General features: G+C 34.4%; 1 protein-coding gene across 5 annotated transcripts in view; it reads right to left on the minus strand.

Moving 5' to 3' along the window:
* The window catches only part of LOC100374488 (rho guanine nucleotide exchange factor 11-like), a 212,501-nt gene extending 187,787 nt beyond the window's left edge, over window positions 1–24,714 (minus strand). For 4 of the 5 annotated variants that reach the window (XM_085499205.1, XM_085499204.1, XM_085499207.1 and 1 more), the window contains exon 1: window positions 24,384–24,714. In XM_085499205.1, coding sequence (XP_085355331.1) covers window positions 24,384–24,409 — 26 coding nt within the window. In that variant the 5' untranslated portion in view covers window positions 24,410–24,714. The remainder of the gene's footprint in view (window positions 1–24,383) is intronic. The other variant, XM_085499206.1, reaches the window with a different exon arrangement.
* Between the last annotated feature and the right edge of the window lie 234 nt (window positions 24,715–24,948).

The raw sequence follows: 24,948 nt of genomic DNA on the forward strand, positions 1-24,948 counted from the left end.
GAACCGAACAAACAAATTGTGACCTTACTTCTCATTTTTGAGCAAAAAATATGAAAATTTCACAATATTTTACATGGGGACAAAAGCAGATTATAAATAGAACTATCATGTGATTATGCTCAGAGGGTTAACAAGGTGTTCTGAAGCTGAAACTATGCTGGTCTAAAAATAGAATAGAAACCTCCAGAAGTAATTTTTACACCTACTTCCTTGTAGTAGGAAACGACATGAATCAGGTGAATAGAATATGAAAATCCTTACAAATCTAGACTAGAATCAATACTTGTCCAACTCGTTGTAAGTCACTCAAGTAGCCTAGCTATAGTGCTAGTAATATCTAAATAACCTGTTCATCTGTGAGAAACAGTTCAGAACAAGATTACAGACGACGATTTCAGACAAAAGGATCACCAATCAGCCATAATTGATCAAATGGCAAATAAAAATCAACATATATTTGTAAACCATCATGCATGTACATGCTCTTAGCATTAAAGGGCGGCAGTCGTCGTGCCGCGTCCTGTTCGATATGGAACTCATAGCGACGTATACAACGCGTATACAACGCGTGTAAAATACATTGTTTATTTACATGAAATTCGAACACGCGCTGTGCGACGACCACCACGCTTTAAATATGAATGAGATTGGTCAAAGCATGTCTGAAAATAGTTCCAAACAGATACACACACAGAGATAGACATCATCTAAATTAATAGCCCTCAAATTAAAAACTTTGTCTGAACAGGGCCTAAAAATACCAATTGTATTCTCTGTGTAACTTTTTTCAACAATCAATCCAAAAAATTGAAACTTAAAATTTCAGTAATGACATCTTATTACAAACAAGTGACCTTTGACCTACACCTACCTTGACATCTCATACTGATGGTCTGTAAGAAGATACTGACGCATGCAACATGGCGTGATACAATTTTTGCAAATTATACAAACATGGCGTCAGAATTCTTAGGTACTATAGGCCATTTATTTTTGCCATCAAGTGATTTTAGAAAATTGGATTCTGACAGCACACCTTCTAGCTACATAAGTTATAATATGACGTGAATTATCATTACCATAATTTTTATTCCGGCTATACTACAAACATACTTGGCAAAATACACCTACAAGGCCTGAATTTGAAAGCTATGATTTACATATTCATAAGTAAAAGTCATGAAAGTAAATCCATCCATCAGGCTTGTTTGAGAACTAGGACACAAATCCTCTGCTTCTATATGATCATTGAATGGTTCTTTGGAATGGAAGGGAGGCATGCTGATTGGTTCTTTGGAATGAAAGAGAGGCATGCTGATTGGTTCTTTGGAATGAAAGGGAGGCATGCTGATTGGTTCTTTGGAATGGAAGAGAGTTATGTTGATTGGTTCTTTGGAATGAAAGGGAGTTATGTTGATTGGTTCTTTGGAATGGAAAAGAGGCATGCTGATTGGTTCTTTGGAATGGAAGAGAGGCATGTCTATTGGTTCTTTGGAATGGAAGAGAGGCATGATGATTGGTTCTTTGGGATGGAAGGGAGTTATGTTGATTGGTTCTTTGGAATGAAAGGGAGTTATGTTGATTGGTTCTTTGGAATGGAAGAGAGGCATGCTGATTGGTTCTTTGGAATGGAAGAGAGGCATGCCTATTTGGTTCTTTGGAATGGAAGAGAGGCATGATGATTGGTTCTTTGGGATGGAAGGGAGGCATGCTGATTGGTTCTTTGGAATGGAAGAGAGGCATGATGATTGGTTCTTTGGGATGGAAGGGAGGCATGATGATTGGTTCTTTGGAATGGAAGAGATGCTGATTGGTTCTTTGGAATGGAAGAGATGCTGATTGGTGCTTGTGCAAGTTACTACATCCATGTAGCCATATTTCACCAAAGCTTTCCTGTGATAACCAGCCGTAAAGAAAGTAGGGTTTTTATAACTGTTGATTTTCTAAATTACAATCAAACACTCATCTACATGATCCCAACTGTAGAACTCAACTTTTCTAGAACATATTCTGAGTGTTTGTTCACACATTGACAACCACAACACCATATGCTACCCATAACGTATGTGGCTGTGTTAAATTGGAGAAAATAAATTACAAACATAATGGCATACCAAACACAAAATGGAAAGCAAACTGTGGTGCTTACATCAACATACAAAAAGTCTATAAAAATAACGATACTTGAATATTTGATTTTAAGACTTCTCAGTAAAACTAAATACAAAGAACTATTTTTTAATGCTGAGTTAGAAGAGGTATGTCACGTTTCCCAGAAACGGAATTCAACTGATGGCGCAACGCCTGAGGTTGGTTGACTTAGTAAAAATAAAAACCTAATGAACTCTGCTCCATTAATGTTTCGTATTGATACTTTATTACCGTTGCCAATATTACGATCAATAAAAGTAATGCAGAGAGTTGCCGAGGTGCATATACTTTTATATGGCATGAGAAATAAAATTTAAAAATATATAGGAAGATTAATGCAAATTTTTTTTTTAATACTTTAATTACTGTCTGAGTTTTCATTTTGTCAATTTCAGCTCAAAACTAACATTTTTTATAATTATTTTATTCAAATAAGTTCATTTCAAATTTGGCCTTGAAACTTGGTGCCCTATCAAGTTCAAGCTCAGCAAGATCCGACTGCGCTTATGGCTATAAACCCAGATCAGATACAAGTGTTTTAGTGTGAGCATACACTGTTTTTAGGTAGCATCCGTCACATTTACATTACTGTAAAATCATTTATTTTCACTGGAGTTTAATTTTACTATTTTGTTGCTTTGAACAATTTCACTTGGTTTTAGGTTCATGAATAAGTCAACAATGAACAATGCTTGAGAAACAATGAGTTCTATTGTTATTTTACATTTTCACATGTACTGTAGAATACTTTATTTTTGCTTGGAATTTATTTTTGCTATTTTCGCTGAAGGGCTGATTCCGTGAAAATAAAATCCAGCGAATATACTTTTTTTCCTATATTTCACATTGAACTCATAAAAAATCAGTGAAAATAAATTCCATACAAAACTCCCAAAAAGCCTTTTCAGCGAAAATTAATTCCAGCGAAAATAAAGTATTTCACAGTACTTAATTTAGTGGATTATACTTATCAAGAAAATTAAAAACCACCAAATAATTAATGCCTTTACAGTGTAATACAAGATTATACATACAAATAATAGAAGAAAATAGACCAGGTTAGACATGCTTTACACTCCTGCATGTGGACATAGCAACAAATTTCTAATTACAAAACTACCTCCTGAGCAAAACCACAAGAAAAAAGTTCATGTTGTAGTCAATGACAACAAGAACACAAATTTTGTACTCATAAAAACTTTCCTTTTCATCGCACACTACAGGAAAAGTAAAAAGGATGATACCTATTATGAAGTTTAAGTATTGATGGACGCTTCATCAACTGCATCAAAACATATCACGCTATAACTGATAGATACATCAGAGATAAATTATAGAGAAAAAGACTATGACTCACTATTAAAAGACACAAAATACGTAATAATGTACAAAAAAACAAACAGGAATTAAGTGTAACCGGCCTTTAACACTGGGCCCAGGTACGCTATGCCAAATAATGGTCACCACACTTATTATCATTCACAACAACTTATTTAATAATTAATCAGTCTTAGGATTACTAACACACAAAATTATAAACTCCATGGTGGAAATATTGATTTGTATACTCAGGTATCTCCATGACAACAGGCCTTAATAAGCAAACTCTGAAGGTCAAATATTCTGGCACTTTGTAAGAGAACCAAGATGCTTGTGGTCATGTATGAGGCTTCTTCGCCATTTTAAAGATACTGTCACACGTTCAGCAAAACTCATCGATCATAAAAAATTATGTATATTTTTCAAGGCAAAGTCAAACATTTTTGCTATTGGCATTGCTCGTGCAAATTTGCCCTGAAAACATCTATGATTCCTTATGACAGAACAGTTGGCTGAATGCTACGCTAGCCTCACAAGGGACTATTACCGACTGGGATCGGTGCATAACTTGACAGACATTGCAAGTACAATGAAATGTACAAGAACACAACATGTATACGTGAGCTTTACAATAGACTACGTACACGATAACATCCAGTGTAGTAAAAGAAGGTACATATTAAAGTATAAATAGAAACCAAAATCAATATCCCCAGCTGACACGAAGCTGTGAGTGCATTGTGCGCAAATAAAAATGTTAGCGTTAAATTACAAGAAGCAGCTCAAATATTCTAATTTAGGCGTCATTTTTAGAAAATTTCAATCTTTCCCAGTGCCTAATTTGAAGTTAAATTTACGTAGCCACTGATGCCTATTCAATAGTACCATAAAATCTGTATTAGAAGCCGCATCCCTGATATAAGTTGCACTAATTCTTTTTGAGCAATTGAGAACCAAACATTCACAATTTCTTATATGCGTAGATGCTCTAATAGAAGTCGCATCCCCTCTGTTGCATTGTACCATTTTATTAGAAGCCGCGGTTTCGAATACAGATTTTACAGTAGTGTTCATTGTGAATAACATGAATGGTAGTATGTTTAAATGGTAAATTGTATGCAACATTGCTATTAATTTCATTGCCCCGGGGAGGGGCATACAAGCCATTTAAGGAAACATTACGATGATACGTGTGAGTGAATACTTGTATGTGCAATTTGCGATTTCCGCAGGTTGTTCTGGTATCATGGGGATCATTTTCTAGTGACATGTTTGTATCTCACTGAATCAACACTTTTTTATTTATGTACACACACTGACGGAAAGCTTGTGTTTTAAATTCATGGAACGTTCACTGTTTGCGGACTTTGTTCAACTGTAATAAATTATACGAGGCTTATTGAACTGTGATGTGAGAGGAAGTAACCAGGACTTTTTTTCAGTATTGCATTAAGCTTCTTGGACTAATAAAAATATTTCAACTGGAATTATTTTTCACAGAAAAAAATTTTTGGCGAGATGAATGTATAATATAGAAAAATAGGTATAGTCATTAGATTTTGTTTTCAATGAATCATCGCTTCAGTGAAAATAGCAAAAATTAATTCTAAGCGAGGTATTTTAAAGTAACAACATAAATAACCACCACTGCATGAATCACCCATTATTATAGACAAACAATGATAACATACGATCACTGTTACGTGGATCAGCCACAACACTAATATATTTTCCTTGGCAGAACACCATGAATATTTAATAACTTACGCATACATGAACCAATTTTCAATACTCGGATCCAGTTTGTAACCACTGTTTCATCATAAGGAGATAAATTGGGTATTTATGGCAGCAGCTGTCACCTCAACAGAGACTGATAGTTAGCGTTAAATCTACATAAACCATATAACACGAGTATACAGGTGCTGACATGCTCTTTCTCAGAAATTCGCACAATGTGTGATTTATTATAAAACGAGTCATGTAGTAGCCACATATCACAAAACTAATATTGACACTCAAGTTCTTTGCATGTTTATTAAAGCGAGGGAATCATCACATGCGTATGCGTCAGATGGCCATAGCGTGTCATTGTTTACAAACAAGCGTCTACCAATGAGCCTTTGCGTTTTTAGCGAGTGTTGTTATCGTTGCTTGGGACTTAATTCCCGCACGTGCGCAGGTCACGACCATCCCGATTTAAGTCCTTGTGGAAAAAATCATATAAGGTAAAAAATTGGTAATGGGATATTACATATGATATATAAAAGCATTGTAGCTAGGTATTAATGGTGTGGCTGTCTCAAACTCTGTCAGTCAGGTCATAACAAATAAACACATTGGCATATAAGAAACATCATATCTTAGCTCTCTTTCATTAGTAATTTTTTTTTTAATTTATTCAAAGATGAATTATTAAAACTTGCATTATAATGTATATGGTTGATGTCACGTGTGCTATTTATTGTTCTCAATTATTACATTTAAACTAAAAAAAAAAAACAGAATGCACCAAGCACATGGGAGAGAAATTTCAATTAAATTTATGTAATAAAAAATATTTTGGAAATGGAACTCACTAATCATTTTAATTTTAATGACAGATGAATATTTTCAACATTTAGCTAAATCCCTCATACAAATATCACATCAAAGTAGTACTGTAATACTTTATTTTAGCTGGAATTAATTTTCGCTGAAAAGACTTTTTGAATGTTTTGCATGGAATTTATTTTCACAAGTTCAATTTAAATTTCGAAAAATTCATTCCAAGCTAAAATTAAGTATTTCCCAGTACATTTCTGTACAGATTACTAATACAGCAAATACGGTACCTAATTATTTCAAATGTCACTTTCTCGAAAAAATTCTGGGAATGAAATATTCTTACATTTTTCAATCATAAAACCATGCATATATGCAAATTCATCTTTTACAAACAATTACTGATTACATTCAAATAATATTTGCTTTATAATCTTCTCATCCATTATTAAATTTTATTTAATTATTTTCTAAAAACAACATTCCAAGACCAGTCCCCTCTAATAATTTAAACTTGCCATCAACAAAGTCTACAGTTTCAACCAATAATGGTAAACCCTTTTCAACATTCTACCTTTCACCTTTAAGTACTGTAGAGGCAACATTTTTTTCTGTATCTTTATGTATGTTTCTATAATTTCTTTGTTAAAGGGTAGCGATCGTCACACAGGTTTGAATTTTGACATGCGTAACTTGAGCAAAATCAAACTGTGTATATATTATCTGCATTTTGCCATAGATTAGTGAGAAGGGGTCAATTAATTTTACACCGATTATTTGGATAAATGATTTCATCATAAATAGATTATCGAATGTGCGTAACTTTAGCGAAATAAAACCGTGTATATATTATCGGCATTTTGTGAGATTAGCGAGAAGGGGTCAATTCATTTTACACTGATTATGTGGATAGATGGTTTCATCATAAATAGATTATCGGATGTGCATAACTTTAGCGAAATCAAACCGTGTATATATTATTGACATTTCGTGAGATTAGCAAGAAGGGGTCAATTAATTCTACACTGATTATGTGGATAGATGGTTTCATCATAAATAGATTATCGGATGTGCATAACTTTAGCGAAATCAAACCGTGTATATATTATCGACATTTCGTGAGATTAGCGAGAAGGGGTCAATTAATTTTACACTGATTATGTGGATAGATGGTTTCATCATAAATAGATTATCGGATGTGCATAACTTTAGCGAAATCAAACCGTGTATATATTATTGACATTTCGTGAGATTAGCGAGAAGGGGTCAATTAATTTTACACTGATTATGTGGATAGATGGTTTCATCATAAATAGATTATCGGATGTGCATAACTTTAGCGAAATCAAACCGTGTATATATTATCGACATTTCGTGAGATTAGCGAGAAGGGGTCAATTAATTTTACACTGATTATGTGGATAGATGGTTTCATCATAAATAGATTATCGGATGTGCATAACTTTAGCGAAATCAAACCGTGTATATATTATCGACATTTCGTGAGATTAGCGAGAAGGGGTCAATTAATTTTATACTGATTATGTGGATAGATGGTTTCATCATAAATAGATTATCGGATGTGCATAACTTTAGCGAAATCAAACCATGTATATATTATTGACATTTCGTGAGATTAGCGAGAAAGGGTCAATTAATTTTACACTGATTATGTGGATAGATGGTTTCATCATAAATAGATTATCGGATGTGCGTAACTTTACCAAAATCAAACCGTGTATATATTATCGACATTTCGTGAGATTAGCAAGAAGGGGTCAATTAATTTTACACTGATTATGTTGATAGATAATTTCATCATAAATAGATTATCGGATGTGCGTAACTTTAGCGAAATCAAACCGTGTATATATTATCGACATTTCGTGAGATTAGCGAGAAGGAGTCAATTCATTTTACACTGATTATGTGGATAGATGATTTCATCATAAATAGATTATCGGATGTGCGTAACTTGAGCAAAATCAAACTTTGTATATATTGTGAGTAATGTGGCCCCATGGATGACCTCAAATGTCGTACCACCAGTCGGCTTTTGTACCAGACATCAGACTGAACGTTTCACACAATGTATGAGGTCACAATGGCAACCAGGAATGCAATCCTCTGTTTTCAGAACAACTTTTCGTATGGAGTGACAGCAATCTATTTCATAATGTTTCTTTAATATGATAGCGAATAATTAAACCTCAATTTTGTGAGTGGTATTTTTCATGGGAAACTATTTTGTTTTGAAATGGCGGACTAACATATGAAGTGAGTAAACATCAAGGTTAACCTTTTCACCACCAATTCCTTTTTTATCATAATATCACAAAATAGTATTGTTTATAGCTGGCACTTTCCATTAGAAGTTTGGAACAAAAATAACCAAATTTTTCAAGTAAAAACTGAAAATTGACTTTTTAAGGATTTAGTTTGTATGGATTTTGAGATAAAATTAGATCAGCTTAGTGACTGTTGAGCAGAGAGGTCTTTATTTAAGAAAATATCAAGATTGCAGAAGACGCAAAACTAAACTGTGTGGCTCATAACTTTCTAAGTTTTTACACTTCCTTTGATTTTACAAAATTACAAATTCTATAACTGCAATGGAATAATTTTTAAAGACGTGATTTTTCAATAAGACCATGAAATAAACATAACTAGTTGGACCACAACAAACCTGTGAATCAGTGACAAGAACACACGGTGGTGATTTTGCTTCATAATAGGGACAATGATATACTGATAATTGTATTTAAAATGGGAAATCTGAATGAAGGCCACACCTTTCCAATATTGGTTACAGGACTCTATTGGTTCTTTGTGTGAAATACGCCTGCTTTACAAATGTTTTCAGTGTCTTCAATGAAGAATCTAATGAAGCATGTGACCTAAACAACTGTTCAAGGACTGCTACAGAGCATAAACATTAACAATTAATTGATAGTGGTGTAATTAATTCAAATACTTGCTACAGATATATCCTCCACCCTGGCATTCTCAAATTTTACATTTTTATACAATAGTAACAACTACTTTTTTTTTTCTACTATCTTAATTTTGGTGCTTGTTAAATTTTTATGTTATAAACTAGTAGTTTAATTATGCCTGGAGACATTTGGCAGGTCTATACTTAGAAAGACCTACATAGCAATACCATATCTGATCTATTACAATGTAGAAGTATATCTCAAAAAGGAGACACGTAAAAGGCAAAAATGTTTTGATGGATATTTTTTACTCAATTAACTGAGCTTTACAGTTTTCCCCAAAGAAAATTCTGCATATAGCAAAATTTTATCTAAAAAAAAAAAACTTGAATCAGATTATTTGAACATAAAATGCATGAAAACAAAAGAAATGTTTTTCAGACTGTAAAATAATTTTGGTTCCTTACTGAAAACTTTTTTGTGAGAGAAAGGCTTAGAGGGAACACTTGTGACTACTACTTTTTTACTTGATCTGTTTTTAACAGAAGAAATACCGTAAAATTTATATTAGAAGCAGCATCCCTGATAGAAGCCTCACCCATTCTTTTCAAGAAATTGAAAAACTTCAAAACTTCACCATTTCTCATTTGTGTAGATGCTCTAATACTATAGACGCTGCATCCCCTCTGTTGCATTGTACCATTTTGATAGAAGCCGTGGTTTCAAATACAGATTTTACAGTAGTAGTAGTAGTAGTATTACGCAAATTACAGATTTGTGTCTATTGTCAAAATAAGTTATTGTGAAATACTTTATTTTCGCTTGGAATAAATTTTCACTATTTTCGCTGAAGTAATGATTCAGTGAAAATAAAATCCAGTGAATATACCTTGTTTTACATTCAACTCGCCAAAAATCAGTGAAAATAAATTCCATACAAAACACTCAAAAAATCTTTTCAGCGAAAATTAATTCGGGCAAAAATAAAGTATTCCACAGTATATTATGACGATGCAGCATATAATAAATACACTCATTGGTTTAAGGGCCTTTTATTATAGATGCGCTTGTAATAAACCAATTATGGTATAGCAGTGTAAAGTTAATAACCTTTGAGTCCACAGGCATACACATAGCAACACGAGAAAATCAAATGAAAATAGATTAGAAAAGTACAAAGAGTATAAAAGACGATTGATAGATACAACATACAGCGATAACTATTCAATACAGCTAGGCACATGTACATTGACATCACTCAAGAATATTTACCATTTGTGTCATGTCCTTATCAACAGAATTGATACAAACACACAAAGCAATGTTCAGATGTAGGTTAAAATTTTGTTTCCTGTCGCAAGTAAATATTTTTGCATTCACATTACTGAATTTCGAAAGAGTTTTTTTTTTGTACCCAAACCCCTAAATTTAAAGGGCGGTGGTCGCCGCGCTGCACATGCACGACATTTGTGTTGATAAACATTGATTTTCCCACAATCCAATGCACTCTTCAAATGGAAATAACAAGTATGGGGTTTGACCGGGGCGCGACTTGCACTAATTACCGCCGATGACTCCTTCGATACCTTTCAATCACCTAAAAATATATCTAATTAAGGCTTGGTAATGTCTCAGTTTGTACTCTTGATCTGCGCAAGTCAAAGACACCATCTTTGTTTATATCTGACCCACATAACTCACGCATGCGTGGTGTAACGACAACTGCCGCATGCGTGGTGTAACGACAACTGCCGCATGCGTGGTGTAACGACAACTGCCGCATGCGTGGTGTAACGACAACTGCCCTTTAACCCTAACTCTATGCCTACCCTCCAGTGCTTCCAAACTTGATTATATATGCCCCTTCTAAGGCTACCTATAGTTATCTAGAGGGGGCATAAACAATCAAATTGAGGGGCTGGGGATGAGAGTTAGAGTTAGAAGAACAAAAGGAACTCTTTCCCATATTTACTAGGCTTGAACATCAGATTTAAAGCGTGGGAGTCGTCACCTGCGCATGCATCAGATGGCCATAGCGTGTCATTGTTTACAAACAAATGTCTACCCATGAGCCTTTGCATTTTTAGCGTGTGTTGTTATCATTGATTGGGACTCTATTCCCGTTCGTATTTTCTAGCTCAAATTTGATAAAATTTCATTAAAGTCTAACATATTTGTAGACCTTAGAAAACAGAGGCATGCAACTCCTGTCTGAGACGAAATAAAATCCCCCTTCCTGCATGCAACACTTATAATCTCCAGTACAGTTAATCCCATTAATGCATATATAACTGGTAGATTAAACATCTGGAAACAGTTTCAGTTGTAACCTTTTTATGCTTTTTTATATGTTTGATAAAGTATACTGTGCCAATATTTATCACAGTAAAATGATTGGACTAGGCTATATTATTTCTACCTATGATGAAAAATCCACTTGTTATAATAATACAAAGTTTGACAGGTCATTGTTTACTTTTAGGCAGTTTTGTTTCTTTGTAGAGAACATAGCCCCTCTTTTGTTTCCCATTCTTGTTTTCATAGTGGAATAAAAAATCTTGGCAATTTTTAGTTTCACTCGTATCAATAGAATGGACTGGACTGTTCAGTTTTGATAAAATGTAATTTTTATGATTAAATTTTAACCGCAAATATTTTGAGTAGCTATACCTTGGCAGCCATGTTTGGCTGATGTAACAAGAAAAGATGTAACATTGGTCTTGACGCAGCTCTGTTGTCAGCCACTAGTGTTAGTTGGGTGGTGAATAATAGCTAAGGTCATCTGAAATGAATACCTACAGTTGTATGTTTATTTTTTCTAAGGTCTATAGCCACTGAAGTAGTACATGTATAACTAAAAACCACATTTTTCGAAGGGAACCAGGGCGAACTCCTTAGACATCAAGACATTCAAACACCTTCTTGAATGCAAATTTTTTTTCCCACTTAGTTTTGTGCTATTTTTTATTCAATTATGAATTTGCTGTAATTTTTGTAATTTCTTTTGTGTCCATTATTTTTTTTTATTGATCCTTGCAAGATTTGTATTTACTTAATTATTATAAACTTGCTTTTATAATTTTGCAGAGACAAATTTTTGAAAATCAGTGAAAATCGGGAAGTTTTGTAGCAGCAAAAAATTTTCTTGAATCCTACGCAATGTTTTCATATGCAATGCCATAAATTCATCAAATCATGGAAATTCCTAGGAATAAAAATTAAGCAGTTTACAGTAATTTCAATGCTTGTTAAAATGAAAATAATATAGACATCACTATCGCATCGTTTTTAATTTTCTACAAGAAGCAAGATTTTTGTTGGCCTTGTACTGTACGCTTGTATGGCTTCCATTGTGTATATTATACTAGTAGTACAATTTCACTTCTGTTTCCATATTTGAAATATAATTTTAAATTCAACTCAACTTTTGCACCATCTACAGTGTTCTCAAAAAAAGAAGGTTTGTCTCACATTTTTATAGTGTTTTTTTTTTAATTGTAGACTGTAATCTGTCATTAGATTAATCCACAAAATCAATAATATGTAGAATGTTTAATTATTATTATTAAAATGTACAAGCCACAAAAATATACTACTGGTAATGACAAAATAGTGCTTTTTAATAATTATTCATAAAAATATTTTTTTTTCTTGAAAATTCATAGCAATATAAACACGGGCTTGACTTGATACTATTTTTTCTTTGTAAATCTGCAGCTGGCACGAAATCTCAAACATTTTACGCAGAACGGACACAGCATGACCTTGTGTGCATTTCATCATTGTTTACTCAGTGGCATCTCTGTAACCTAGTCGTTTCAGCGAATACGCATATGCAGCTATCTGAGTCATTTACTCTACGTAGTCTGTCTACAAGTCTTTAGTATTGTCTGAAAGTGAAACAGATCTGCTATGATCTAATTTCTGCACAGAATAAGTCAATGTGAAGCTACTTACAAGGTCCTGTCTGATTGGCTACCATACCCTGACACCTAATAATCTAACCAATCAGAGAGCAGCTTTTTTGTAGATAAGAGTTTTTGAATTTGAATTGGTTTACAGTACTTTGGTTTGTAAACTAAAAACACATGAAGAACATCATCACAATAAAAGTAAATGCGAATCTACTTACAAGATGCCTGATTGGCTACACAACCCTAATACCTAACAGTCGGACCAATCAGAGAGCAGCTTGTTTATTGACAGGTTTTTTAAACATATTAACTCGAATGACAGTTTCTGATTTGTAACTATTATGTGTTTTAGCACAGAAACCAAGCATACCTTTCTCTCAGTTAAGTATACACAAGTACAAATTCCACTTCACTGTCGCTGCCATTGTGAGCTCAATCAGTCAGAGCAGCAATTCCTACAACTGTTGATAAACATTAATAATATTTACTTTTCAGGTTGGGTCCTCCTCAAATCATCCCACTTTTCATGACCTCTCCAACATAGCCCTGGGGCATCTACAAATATTTAGTCAGAAACCACATGTAAAGTTTGTGTTTGACCTTTTCACAACCATATTCACAAAATAATTTTGTTTATAGTCTGCACTTTCTTTCAAAAAATCAGGACAAAGATAACTAGATTTTTTGAGCAAAAACTGTAAATTGACTCAAATTTTGTCTGCTGGCTTCAAAACTAGGGTTCATTTTCAGAAAGAATATAGGAAAAAAGTGCAGAATAATTTGGGTGAGAAAGTCTGGTGGTGGAAAGGTTAAAGCGGGAGGGTCGTCACCTGCGCAGGAATTGAGTCCCAAGCGACGATGACAACAAACGCTAAAAACGCAAAGGCTCATGGGTAGACTCTTGTACGTAAACAATGACACGCTAGTATTTTCACCAAAAATGACAAAAATGTTCACTAAAATTAAAGAATTCAAGATATTTTCACGATATGTTTAAATTTAATAGAGATTCACTTAAGGTACATATATACTAAGTACCAGACCAATCAGCAGAGGTTTCCAAGAAGAGGTCGAAAATAACATTTTTGACCAATAATATCATCATAGAATGGTTAAATCTAATAGAGGTCCATCAAAGGAACATATGTACCAAGTATAAGAGCAATAGAATTAACAGTTTTCAAGAAAAAGTCACTTTAACAAAAAATTGATGCAGGACGACAATGACATCAGACAATTACCTATAACCATAGCTCTTCCCATCATTTTTAATTTTCAATGGAGCTAAAAAAAACAAACGAATAAATTAATACATTATACATTATGCAAAATAGCTGAAAATTGCTTTTTTAGTTTGTGATAAATCATAATGCAGTGTAGGAAATTCCTGCCCGTCCGCACGCCCGAGACGGGTAACTTTCGTATCGGACTGGTTGAATTTCAAACTTCCCTGTCCGATGGTCGGGTAACATGTTACCACATTCTTCCGCCGAAATTAAAATAAAAACAAGCTACCATTCTTTATATGTGCTCTAAACATTTTAAACAGAAACGTGATCAGCCAAAACTATGAAAATATTGCATTGCCGTCTCACATCGCGACTTGCCGACACGCATTCTCAACCCACAACACGGAATCCATTGACTTATTAACATAATAATAGGTACGTGACCTCGGGTCAGGTCCTATCTCCCATGGTGCAGTGAGACTTCCGGTGACCCCTGACCAGTTCTATCGTTGCGTAGTTTGTTTACAAAGTTTTCATTTCGCGTACAACATGTATCGTTTTTTGGGGATAGACCCTCCAACAAAGAAACAGAATTCGAGCATCGATAGAATTGCGGCAAATAAGGAGTATGACCAGTCAAAACGTACTCGCAAAATAGTTCCAAGCTGGAAGACGATGTTCAAAGAATGGCTGGTCACCGATGACACCGGTAATCATACGGTGTATTGCCGTATCTGCCGGGCTATTTACGGGCCGTTATCAAACCGCAAAATACCAGACAAACTCCGTAAGTACGGAAAGGGATGTACCAACTTAAAACATGATGCCCTTACATGCCATGAAATGTCAATTGGTCATAAACAAGCCAAATCGATATTCGAAGCAAAGAATGCCCCACCACCAAAGCAACTTCCTGCTGATAGAATCATCGAAATGTTGAATGGTAAAAGTGTTGACAGGTTAGACAAGCTATTCCGAGGCTGTAACAGATGGTAATGCTCATTTGGTAGCTGGATTAAATTCTGACTATGGTTCAGATTTTTCTGATCTAGCCGAGAGCAACAGTGACACAGACATCTGATATATCATGTTCTGAATATGCATGTTCTCTACAGCTACTTTGTTGTTAAAATAAACCGTGCATAGTATATTGTATACAACTTGTGTTTATTTGTGTGTGTGTGTGTGTGCGAAAATAATTGAAAAAAATGTGCGGGACTGGTAACATTTTAGCAGGGCTTGTAACTTTTGAAAGTTACCAGCCCTGATGTCTGGTATGTAATCTGGACAAATTTCCTACACTGCATAATGTATTCATCAATATGAATTATTAAACAGCAATGTTAAATAATTCAATGATCTCGTTCTTCTTGCATCTTTGAAAACATGACTTGTTATCACTTATACTGTAGAATACGTTACTGAAATTTTCGCTTGGAATTCATTTTCGCTATTTTTGCTGAAGGGATGATTCAGTGAAAATAAAATCCAGCGAATATACCTTTTTTCACATGTTTTGCATCCATCTCGCCATAAATTCCATACAAAACACCCCAAATTTCTTTTCAGCGAAAATTAATTCTAGCTAAAATAAAGTATTTTACAAGTAAGACAACTCAATCATTTAAGGTAGCAGGATAGTTTTTTTGCATGAAAAATGTAAACACTTATAATCCGAATAAATTTTACAAGAAACCATACAATCTATATATGTTTGGAAAGCTCTTGACTTGTATTTTCCTATTATTAATATTTTGTGAACATTGTGTTTGTTTTAGCGTCACGTGATTCTGAAAATCAGCGGGGCTGATAATTTAACTAACGTGAATTAAATTTTAATTGTCATCTCTACAGTCATTCATGCGATCAAAAACTTTACACTGTTTTGAAGCAAAGGTCATGAAGTTTAAATCCGTATTTCTATTTTTTGCATTAAGTTTTTTTTTTCTTTCCGAAAATCACAAATTTCAAGCATGTTTTTTGGTGTTAAAGTTAGAGTATACCGGTGGTTTGCGTGAGGTTTGTGAAAAAACGCAATAGAATTTTGCAAATATGTAAATACGGATATGAAGCCAACATATCCAAGAGTAAGAAAAGTTAAACGGCGACATCGTAGCGCTATTCACTGAAACGCCATTTAAAATTAGGTCAACGATAATTGGCAAAAACCGTACACCGAGAAATCGGCACTTTTATGATTTCAAACTTCAATCAACGTTAACTTCCGTTTTAGCAGCAAAATTTACATGGGCTAATTGTAAATGAAATGCTTTGAAAGTTGTTTTCGAGAAAAATCATGAACCGACATTTATATCTGTGAAAAACTTTGTTTTTTGGCCGTTTTCTTTCATGCTATGGAGTTTTGTGACGGTCTGTGCTGATAACGAACGGTGACGTCATTCATTAAAGCTTGGATTATGCAAAGTGGGCGGTTCTGTTTGCAAGTAACAAACAATACAGACACTACACTTGGCAGTTGAAGTGTTTGCAAATACAGTGTATTTATTTTTGGGCCGTTGTGTTTGTAAACTTATTAGTTCAAGCATGCCACGAGTTTCGGAGTCTCCTGGAGGCAGCTCGTACATACTGGCGATAGGGTGGACCCGTTACTGGTTGAGGTAACCCCCGAGGTAACCCCTAATAGCTTGACAGTTTCACCAGAGCGCGCCGTCCCTTTCCAATCGCTCGCATTCCAATGGCAGCTTTTCTATTTATTTCGAAAACTGCTCCCTTTTTTCGGGATGACGGGAAGCTAGGCTGGCTCAGTTTTGATCGAATACAATCAATCTTCTTGCGTGCAAAGCAATTCAAACTGACTGCCTAGACCGTGACGCCTGCGCTCCACTATTGAGATATTGCCTACTTTGCAAAATTGACAAATCTCTTTTTCTAGGGCGCCATTCAACAGTGACATGTCAACGAGTCGAATCTCGCCGTCTTCAAACGATCGGCCGTGACATTCACTCTCACTTTCTTCTTCTACGTCGGAAGGTAACAATATTTTCCTGCGAGATACAGACATCTCTCGAACGTTTTGAACAGGAGTATCACCCACTATATCGAAGTCTGATTCATCGGACTCTCAGTGTCACGGTAACACTTTCTTCGCCCACTTCATGGCTGACACTGGTTTCGACGGGGAAATCCGTTCTGTACGAACCCAGCATCGTCTCTTTCAACATCTTTTTTGACAAGAGTGATCATTCTTTTGACGTTTTTCTTCTTTCTTCCTCGCTTTCTTTTTCTTGAAAATTTTCGCGTGCTTACTATCTTGTCCATAATTAGTGAATGACAACTAAACTAAAGAATTACTGATAACCCTCTCCTTCTTTGCATATTTTGCACATTAATGAAGGAAGCTGCCCTGTTTTTTAATTGGTGTGAATAGAATAATTGTAAAATGTGACCCAGTGATGTATGCCGGCATGTAGCATTTCCTGTGCTTTAAAATCAAATCCCGCAAAACAGAGTTTTACCGTCACTTGACAGTAACCTCGGGTCTTATACTTGTAGATGAATCTCTTCAACATTTAATTGTAACCGGACTCATTGTTATCATCTATAAAAACTACCTAGATTTTAGATGGTCCTTTATTTTTTACCGTAGTCGTACGAAAAAGTCAACCCTTGCCTTGCGTGCGTCGGCCCGGGGGGGAACGCTACTATTTCGTTGCCGTGCGTTTTGTTCGCATGAGCACATTAGATAAAACAACCAAGTATTTATCAGAAAGATTTATTACATGTAACATAATTTACGAATTTAGAAAAACCTAAGCATGCAAGTATGTCTACTTGGTGAAAACTCCTCTGAAAAATGGATTATATCACGGTTACTAAAAAATAAACCGGGTCCAAGCATATTATTATCATTGATCAACCTTTACATGTAGTTTGTGGCCTGTTATCAGAATTTTCATGCAATGCATAGCCACCACAGATGGCCGTATTTTATTGTTTGCAACCATATTTTGTAAAAGGGAGCCCCCTTCCAATGTAACTGCATTACTTCTGGACTAAGAAACTAACCCTATGGTCAGACACCTTTCAATGACAAAGCCAAGAAAAATATTACAGAAATTTATTGTTAGTTTTTATTCTGTTAACATATAATTACATTGAAGTGGTACATTCATGTACTTTTTTGTTTATTCAAAATTTGTTGTTTCAAAAGCGATTGTTTTGTCTTTGCTGTACTTCCTGTCTAGAAAGGCAGCAGTGCACATGTCTTATCAGCTGTGTGTAAACTACAAACAGATATCTTATCAGTTGTTTGTAAATAGCAAATAAAGAAAGTGGCCCAACTTAAAACTATTTACCCTCAGTTCAGTTATGTTTGTAAACCATGCATATTAATGAGATGCACTAGTTTAGTGTACACTGGATAAACAAAAACTTGGCCATTTGTTTGCACACAAGAAAAAAATCAGTTTACTTGTACAAGATATTTTTTTTTCAATAAAATAAAAACACCAATGTATGTAGCATGCCTTAGGGAGCTATTCGTGTGATTTTCAAAAAAAAATGTGAAAAGTGCCCAAAAAACTATTCTGCTACCTTAAATGTAAGTGCATGCGCTACTAACTAATACAGTAGGCCAGATTTGCATAACAGACACAACAAACACACGAACAGACAGACAAATGGTACAAAACTTTCAAGTTCCAAAGACCCAATGTTTCAAATCCATCCTCAAAATGACATAAATTTGAATACGAGTACAAGACGACGACAACTATGATGCCAATGTTGGGAAGGAGCTGCTCAATATCTTATCATTTTATCTGTTAATACAAACGATATACTGAAAATGACTTTTGCTACACAAAGAAACGGTGTCAAAGGGTAAATTATGTAGGAGTTTTAAACAAATAAAGGCAGAATAATAAATATATAAAGCCATTATAGCATTCAAGCATGTTTAGGTAGAATTCTAAATTTGGACATGTGCGCATAATTCAGTACATGTATCAGGGACAATATTTCCTCTATATAACTAATCATTTCATTACAGTCTCACCCACGCAAGTGTGAAACAGATTGCAGATAGACCATGATTTACGTAAAGAATTACCTCACTTTAGAAGCAATTAAAAATAATCTAAATTTTGTAATATTTACAGACATCAACAAGCACCTTACATATCATTATTTCAATCAATGTCACCAACCAAAACTCTGAAGCTACTGAGATAAATCCAAGCCTCAAGGAACAATATTAAAATGATTCAAAATTAGTTAAAGTAGAAAGCTAGATAAAAAAAAAAAATGTTTTACAATATATCTCATTTCCGATATTTCCTCTGCAGCTGTGCTAAAATACATAAAAAGCAATAAGAAATTTTTAATTTCAGATAAAGAAGCAAATTTGGTACTTCCGCATGGCAAGTTTCTAAGGTACAAGTAGACACGCTATTATATTATATGTTATTATATTATATTATATGCTATTATATGGATGTATCAGAACACGGGAATACAGGCATGAACTGACCTATACAAGACGGTATTGATTTAATCATGAGACAACTTTACAAAGCATGTTATGTACCTTGCTCTTTGTACATGGTTTCTTCTAGCAGGCAAAATAAAAAGAACAATGAATGTGGGTGGGGCTGTTCTCAAACAGACCAGAGAGAAAAAGACAGTCAAACACTTCAGGATGATTTATAGCGACAACCAGAACTAGGGCACTCAAAACCAGAGTGTCTGGTAATTTGGAACAAAAAAAAATGCACGTGTTTCACATTTAGCTTCTATGAAGACAATGGGTTATTTATTATGGAAATGACTTAAACGCGTGGGTGTGAAAGTCAACTCGGGCAATGTCGCTATTTGACGAGCTTAAATTAACATACCAGTAGCTGCCTACTACTTTGCATACTACTAATAGAGTGTAGACAGGGCAGACCTTTCAGTTCGTTTTTAATCAAAGGTGGGTCAGGCCAATGCAAATACAAACAGAAAACACTGACTATTGTTGGCGTATGGCTGTTAAGAGGAAATTAAATGGTATATTGATTTTAGTCTATGAATGTTTGAGTAAAAAACAATATTACCAAATTAACGTATGTTTATATAATTAGAAAGCTATATGCACATAATGGGTACTCCCATGGTGCATCACTTCCTATATGGATAAGAGAGAAGGTCAAATGATCAATGTGGGAATAGAACTTAAATCATTCCTTTTTTTCTCTACAAACACACCCCCCCCCCCCTCCTTTAAAAATAAATTTTACCCGATCTTCAGGAATGGTGCAAAACCATGTTTTTTATTATAATAAACAGATTTCAGTTTAAGCATGTAATATAAACAATTTTATAACTTTAAAGCTTCAAAATCAATTTTGTCAAGATAAAGCTTTACTCATCTTTCAAAACCACTTGTTTAACATGTAAAATCATATCTACAAGATCATACACTAGCCCCCCCCCCCCCCCCCCAGAAAATAAGGGATAAAGTTTGTTATCTAACATTCAACTTTTCACAGTGTCCTTAACTGACCTGTTGAGAAAAGAAAAACGAACAATGACTGATGAATATACAATTGAATTGTATACCATTGTATAACTGAACCTATTGCGCAATTCAGAAGTACCATTGGTTCATTGGGCTTCAATTATTCAAGTGGCGAAAAAAACTATAAATTATTTTTCAAACGATCCTTTAGTGCAACGATACATAATGTACCACACATGAACTGAACCACTGCAGTGTTCAACAGAAAATGACCACTGAGATATTATTAAGAGTGAGCGAGCTTGTTTTTTCCCCTCCATTCTCTACCGACATTGAGCCAACTGTTCCCCGAAATATACAAATGTACGTAACTATGACATATATATAGCAGTGCAAAATCATTGGGGGGGGGGGGGGGTTACAAGTCAGATGACTAATTGCTTTCAATAAAGTTTTGGCGGCCATTTATGAATAATGTACATCTGTACTTGTTTTGCATGTGCCTACAGTCAATGCTTCAATAATAATAATAACTTTATTACACTACTAAAATCCTTCAGAGGGTTTTTGTATGGTAAAAAACATAAACACAAAGAAATAAAAAAAATTCAAAAGCGATAAAATTAAGAGGGAAAATAAACGAAAAAGAAAAAAATATCAAAAGGAGTCAAACCCAGGGTTGCTATAAAAATCTTAATTTTTCACAGTTAGGAATCTTCTCATTTTGATGATTTATGGCATACATTTGAAATTCACAAAAATTGGTTTTATGTGAAATTAAATTTACAGTACTTACGGTCCTTACAGTCTAATTCATCAAAATGAAGTCAATGCAAATCTACTTACAAGATGCCTGATTGGATACCCAACCCTAACACCTAACAGTCAGACCAATCAGAGAGCACCTTATTTATTGACAGGTTTTTCCAACATATAAAATTCTGCCTTGTATATATGTTACAATACAACTTCCAAAATGAGTCTTGACAGGACTACAATGATTTGTACTGGTCTCAAAAAAAAGAAAAACAATTCAGAACACATACTAATCTGTCACCGATCCATACGCAGTCATTTGCAATATTAAAGAAATTCACATTTTAACTTAGTAACACAAAATAACAGGAAAAAGCATTGAAAATAAATTCCCTACTAAACTCTCTCAAAACTCTTGAATCGTATTTTGAATAATAATAGAGACAAATTTGACCTTGACAGCTGATATGTAGAAATGAGATACTGGCTGAAACCAATATCATTGTCACACAAAGTAACTATAGCCAAAATAACATTTCTACCCTGACCCTTAATTACAGAACCTAGCAATGGTTACCATGAATGCTAGTGGCATGTGCTTATGTCAACACGTTGGGAGCAGTTATATTGAACTATTATTTTAAACCTTTTTTTTTTTTTGTTTAATTGCTTGATTCATTAAATAAAAATAATTTTTGATAAAATGGTTCTGATGACCGCAAGGAGACAAAAAGACTACCACATGTAGTTGAGCAAATACCACATATATATTATGCCCCAGATAAACGAAATACAAAATATATATATCTGTTACACCCCAGATAAACGGAATACAACATATAATCTGTTATGCCCAACATAAACGAAATACAACATATATATCTGTTACACCCAAGATACATAACTCAAGGATACTGTAATACAAACATGACCTCATTATTATTTGCAAACTCTGCAGTGAAGAATAATCCAATTAAGTACAATGTAAGAATTTAAGGTCAGACCAAGACCATACAGGATCACATAAACTTTGCATGTAAATGTAGTTAGGGTTAGGGTTGTCTATGTCAATAATCTTCATTTACAACTTCTGTTTTAAGTCGTATTCTCACTTTGCAAATCTGTGAGGTATTATTTCCTAAGCAATAATATACATCATCAAAAGTTGAGATTGTGAATGAGAAATTAATTGCAGATTTGTAAACAATAGTTAAGAGGCTTTGTTTGTTTTTGTAGGTCAGTAACATTGTAGGTATGTTTGTCTATGGGATTAGAAGGGGGGGAAGTGAGGACATTTTTGGAGTGATGTTTGACAGATTTCCAAAGTTGGAAGGCAAGTGAAGTTTTGGTATAAATTTATAGAGGTGATATTGTTTATTAGAATCAGTATTTCCTGACTGAACCAAACCCTGCATGAAGCAGAAACCCGTCTAAGTTCAGAGCTTGTATTGCCTTGAAACTCAATGAGTTTGCCTTTGTGCCCTTTGACAATTCCTATATTATTTCTATGTCCTTATGCCATTTTATAAAAGTTCTGTGAGTTGAAATATGTGTCGTGCAGCCCCCCCTCACATGCAGAATAAATATTTATAATATTACAATTTTTAATTATAACGATTCCAATTATTGCATGGTTTAGATGCAGTAGATTTCTGTAGAGGATTTGTAAATAAAAAATTAAACTGGTCTACAAACCAATTGAAAATGTCTAGTTTTAACATGTAAATTGATTGATATTCTTGTTAGCATTCCTTTCCAATAGATGATAGGTGTACAACAAACCAGTTCCCATGATTTCTATAAATATTTATTAATTTTGAATGGTAGTTGAATCCAATCAGCGCAGTGTGCAATGATGTCATTTGAAAATGTTATTCCATTGGAAAATAGAAACCTTTCTTTTCAGTTTAAATTTATAAATATTTGAATAGATTTGTTGCGTTGATAGTTTCTGTACATCATCTACCATACGGTAATGATAGTAAAAAGATTTTGAACAGTAGTCTCAGATATTATGATACACATACATTAGGGAAAACAAGGAAGCAAGCTATATGGCATATGATGAAAAGAAAGGTCACTTATACCAGACTTGCTGACCTCAAGATTCCAGACAGCAAAATTGATTTACTTGTTAAAATTGTTTAAATTTGAACACGAAGAGGGAGGAGGTTTTAGTGAGTGGCACACAATCTTTTTTTTATGACATCTACCTATCTTGAGAAAACCAAATTCTCTACTGTGTTAGTTGGCTCACACCTGGTACATGCATCACAATCCCTCTCATTGACCTCATTCAGAAATAACTAGGTCAGATGTGTATATGTATCGCAAAAAACATGCAAGAATCGATAAAAATACCCACTGATTTTGAGAAAATATCAACAATCAAACATATTAATCTAAATCGATTGACTTCTCCGTCAAAACAAAAATCACAAATATGACAATTACATAATTACAGAATACATATTATTCTTAGAAATAATATTTTTCCAGAGTGGTTTCATCTGTATATTAATTGTATCTATGTTGAACATGGGGAAGACTATAGATACTGCATCAGAGTATGATGCGTCTGTTTATAGAAAACAGACGACATGGTTTCACTTATAGTTCAACTTCTGCTTTTTCTTGAGAACGACAGAGAAGTTGCAAACACAGTCATTTACATGCACGTGAAATATGACTTTGAAGGACTTCTGACCTTAAAACTAGATTAGTGTCATTATACTGTAGAAAGGCACAGAGAGAAAAAGAGACACACAGCAGGTGACCTGCTCCGTAACTCCCCCTTTGCTTTGGTGACGTAGCAAATGATGGGTCGTAGTCGATACGAGAATGTCAGTCAAGAGTGACTCAGTCACGCAGTCTTAGAGTACCGTCTCGCAAATAATCAAACTATAAACAGTTAGACTGTTTCCAATTATTACTCAGTACTCCCCAAAATCACATGATTTATCTTTCAATCCGTGATAACGGGGAGATAATTTAGCAAAGTAATTCGATCGACAATCACTTCCTGGATTAGGGAGATACGAGCTTTTTCGGAAATAGTTAAGTTGCAACTCACCGTGAAGACCCAGCTGAAACATCCATATGGAAGTAGTTTCTTATTCTTCGGTTATCCGTTACAACTCATACCGTGATAAACGTATCCCTTATCACGGTTGTTAACTTGCAGTTATGCTGTGTGTACGAAGAAGTCCGATTCGAAATAAACAACCCACCCAAACCAACTATAACAGTTCGCGACTGTAGCTACACACGACAGATGATGGCACCGAAAAACACACAAAAAACAATCGAGATATCTCGCCCGGTGGTAATGTCCTTCGCCTGTTTGAATCTTCAGATATCCAGCAATGCCTCTCAGATCACAGAATTCCAAAATTTCGATTTAAAATGTGTTGTTTTGGTCCAAACTTTCAGCGGACGCTCACCGGAAAGGTTACGAGGGATATCCCTTGTAAGTAAACTGTTTACTCACTATATCATTCCCCCAAACATAAATAGCACCGGATTATTTGTCTTCATTACAGTTAATTCATAAGATATTTTAATTTATTGGTAGTACTTACTGTCCTTGTATAACTTAAAATTAAGTAAAATCTGAAAAAGTTTTTAAAACGTCGAAT

Source organism: Saccoglossus kowalevskii, chromosome 5, assembly GCF_978046115.1.
Source record: "Saccoglossus kowalevskii chromosome 5, keSacKowa6.1, whole genome shotgun sequence".
Taxonomy (NCBI): Eukaryota; Metazoa; Hemichordata; class Enteropneusta; family Harrimaniidae; genus Saccoglossus; species Saccoglossus kowalevskii.